The sequence below is a fragment of the Sprattus sprattus genome (genome assembly GCF_963457725.1).
Source record: "Sprattus sprattus genome assembly, chromosome: 14".
Taxonomy (NCBI): Eukaryota; Metazoa; Chordata; class Actinopteri; order Clupeiformes; family Clupeidae; genus Sprattus; species Sprattus sprattus.
The window spans coordinates 19447297-19449796 of NC_137912.1; the positions used below are offsets into that span (position 1 = coordinate 19447297).

Here is a 2500-nt window from a genome sequence, read left to right on the forward strand (position 1 = left end):
CAGTTATTCACAGCTAACTGCCCTGACTAAACCGTGATTGATATGAATGAAATTACATGAAACTGAAATATGACTGTATCTGTATGAGTATGTATGAGTATCTTGTTTGGATAAAGGTCATGGAGCTCCTATTCGAGTGCTTCTGCTTATGTGTGCACGGAGCCGGTGTCACAGTGGCAGGAAGTGATGTGTCTGTAATTGAACGGAGTTGGCGTGTGTCCGTCACACGTCAGGTAGACCACCCGCTTCTCCCAGGTGGACTCCTGGCACAGAGGACACGCCCTCTCCAGCTGAAGAACTCCGCCCTCTTGCTGCCACCTGTGGAAAAAGAGGTGGTCAGTCAGTCCGCTCACCTGGTCTCAGGTGACCACAGGTGAGTCACACACAATCTAAAACCCATCACAAATAAACACACTTACAGTATAGTCTGCACATGAGTTTAAGTCCTGCACGCACTTACACACCTCACAAACACTCACACACATCTTACACTAAGACTTTCACTCAAACACTCCCTAACACAGAATAACACCCCTCACACACACAATGATATGGTGTGAGTCAACCTCACCTGGAGCGATCGCCACACTGACCCTCACAGGTGGGCAGCTGCACGGAGGTAAAGCAGGAGTCCACTGTCAGGTTCACACGGCTGAGACGCAGGCCACAGGTGTGGTTACCTGGTGGACGAGAGGATGAGTGGATGCTCTTGCGGTGCCACTCAAAAACTGACCAATAAACTCCCTATCCCTTAACCTGTCCAGGCTCAGCTAGAAGATTTCCCCCATTACAATCCGCGATATACACTTTATACTTTTTGTCAAATTCAGCAAATTGTTCCAACAGACCAAGTGGCTCATTCCGAGCCATACGCTATTCCAGCCAATCAACATGTTGCTTCATGAGCATGGATGGCAGGGGCAAAATTTGATTGGCTGTTGAGCTCTAATAGCAACAACCTTTCAACTGAATCGGGGACTGCACCTTTAAAATTGTATCCTTCCTTTGCCACTGTTTGCTTGCTCTGGATGGCTCTGGTCAGGCCAATTTATAGTGCAAAAAGAATTTCCACTCCAGGCGACAAATGTGAATAATGTGTCTGCTAGAGTGTCCCAGAGCTTGTCAAGCACAACAAAAACTGTGAGAGGGTTGAAAGTTTTTGTCTGACTGAATGAGAAGAGATTTGATTGATATTTTGATTGATATTATTTATAAAGATAATTGTTGTTAGTTAGCTATAGGTAGCTGTGTTGCCATAAAATTGACATGTTCTGTTCTAAGTCAGTTTGTCGTCAGGACTATGAAAGGCCACAGGGGCTATGCCGTTGCCAAACTCTCTTAATTTTTGCTGAGTGACACTTATCGCCTGGACTATAAATGTACCTTTACAGTAGAGCCATACCTCTGCCTTTCTTAAATGGGTATATAATGAATGACATCATACCTATCAGATGACCTTTGGGAAAAGAGTGGAGGAAATAAGCTCCCCATATTCACCAGCTGGCCCCCACTTACATGTATAACAGCAGTGATGCTCATCCCAGACTCGAAGCTCCTGCAGATGCACACAAACACACACACAAACAGGTAAACATAAAAGCATACATACTGTGCCCCATTTCCCCCAGGCCATGTTTTTTTTGGGATCGTTAGGGCAAGCCTTGGATTCGTTCTTTGTTGCATTGACTAAATAAAAAAAACATCTGGCTCATTTCTATTTCGCATTCTCCCCCTTCATTTGAACTCACTTAGTGGGCGTAACAGTGTATGTGTGTGTGTGTGTGAGTGTGTGTGTGTGTGTGTTTGTGTGTGTGTGTGTGTGTGTAATTAACAGTACCAGTGTAACAATACTGACAAAAATGGATAAGAGAAAAGTTGCAGACCTTGAACTCTATACGGAATGTATGCATACTGCTTTAAAAATGTAGGTGTGGTGGGCGTGTGTGTGTGTGTGTGTGTGTGTGTGTGTGTGTGTGTGTGTGTGTGTGTGTGTGTGTGTGTGTGTGTGTGTGTGTGTGTGTGGTGTGTGTGTGTGTGTGTGAGTGTGTTACCTCCGGGCAGGTCTCCTGAGGACACACACTCTTCTCCTGCAGAGTACCACTGTTAGTGCAGCTAAACGATACGCACTTCTCTGAAGGGTCTGACCAGCGATCTCCAACCTACACACACACACACACACACCAACATATCAAACATTTTGGCACCACAAGAGATACACAAAAACGCACACCAACATATCAAATATATAAGCATCACAACAGTCCCACAGATACACACAAAAAGATCTTGTATATACTCTCTCTTCTTGAACCTCCAAAGCTTTTAATCACATTAGTCCCCTCAACACACAGAAACCTTTTGGGAAGCAGTGCAGTTACAGTACATTAACCACACACACACCCACACACACACCCACACACCCACACACACACACACACACACACACACACACACACACACACACACACACACACACACACACACACACACACACACACAC

At 45.2% G+C, this 2500-nt stretch overlaps 1 protein-coding gene across 1 annotated transcript in view; it reads right to left on the reverse strand.

The window, feature by feature from the left end:
• Positions 1–146: 146 nt before the first annotated feature.
• Positions 147–2500, reverse strand: part of LOC308375554 (mucin-6) — a gene marked incomplete at both ends in the record, with an annotated part of 26699 nt that continues 24345 nt past the window's right edge. The window contains 2 exons of the mRNA XM_080851720.1: positions 147–318; positions 572–680. Of these exons, the coding sequence (XP_080707846.1) occupies positions 147–318; positions 572–680 (281 nt within the window). The remainder of the gene's footprint in view (positions 319–571; positions 681–2500) is intronic.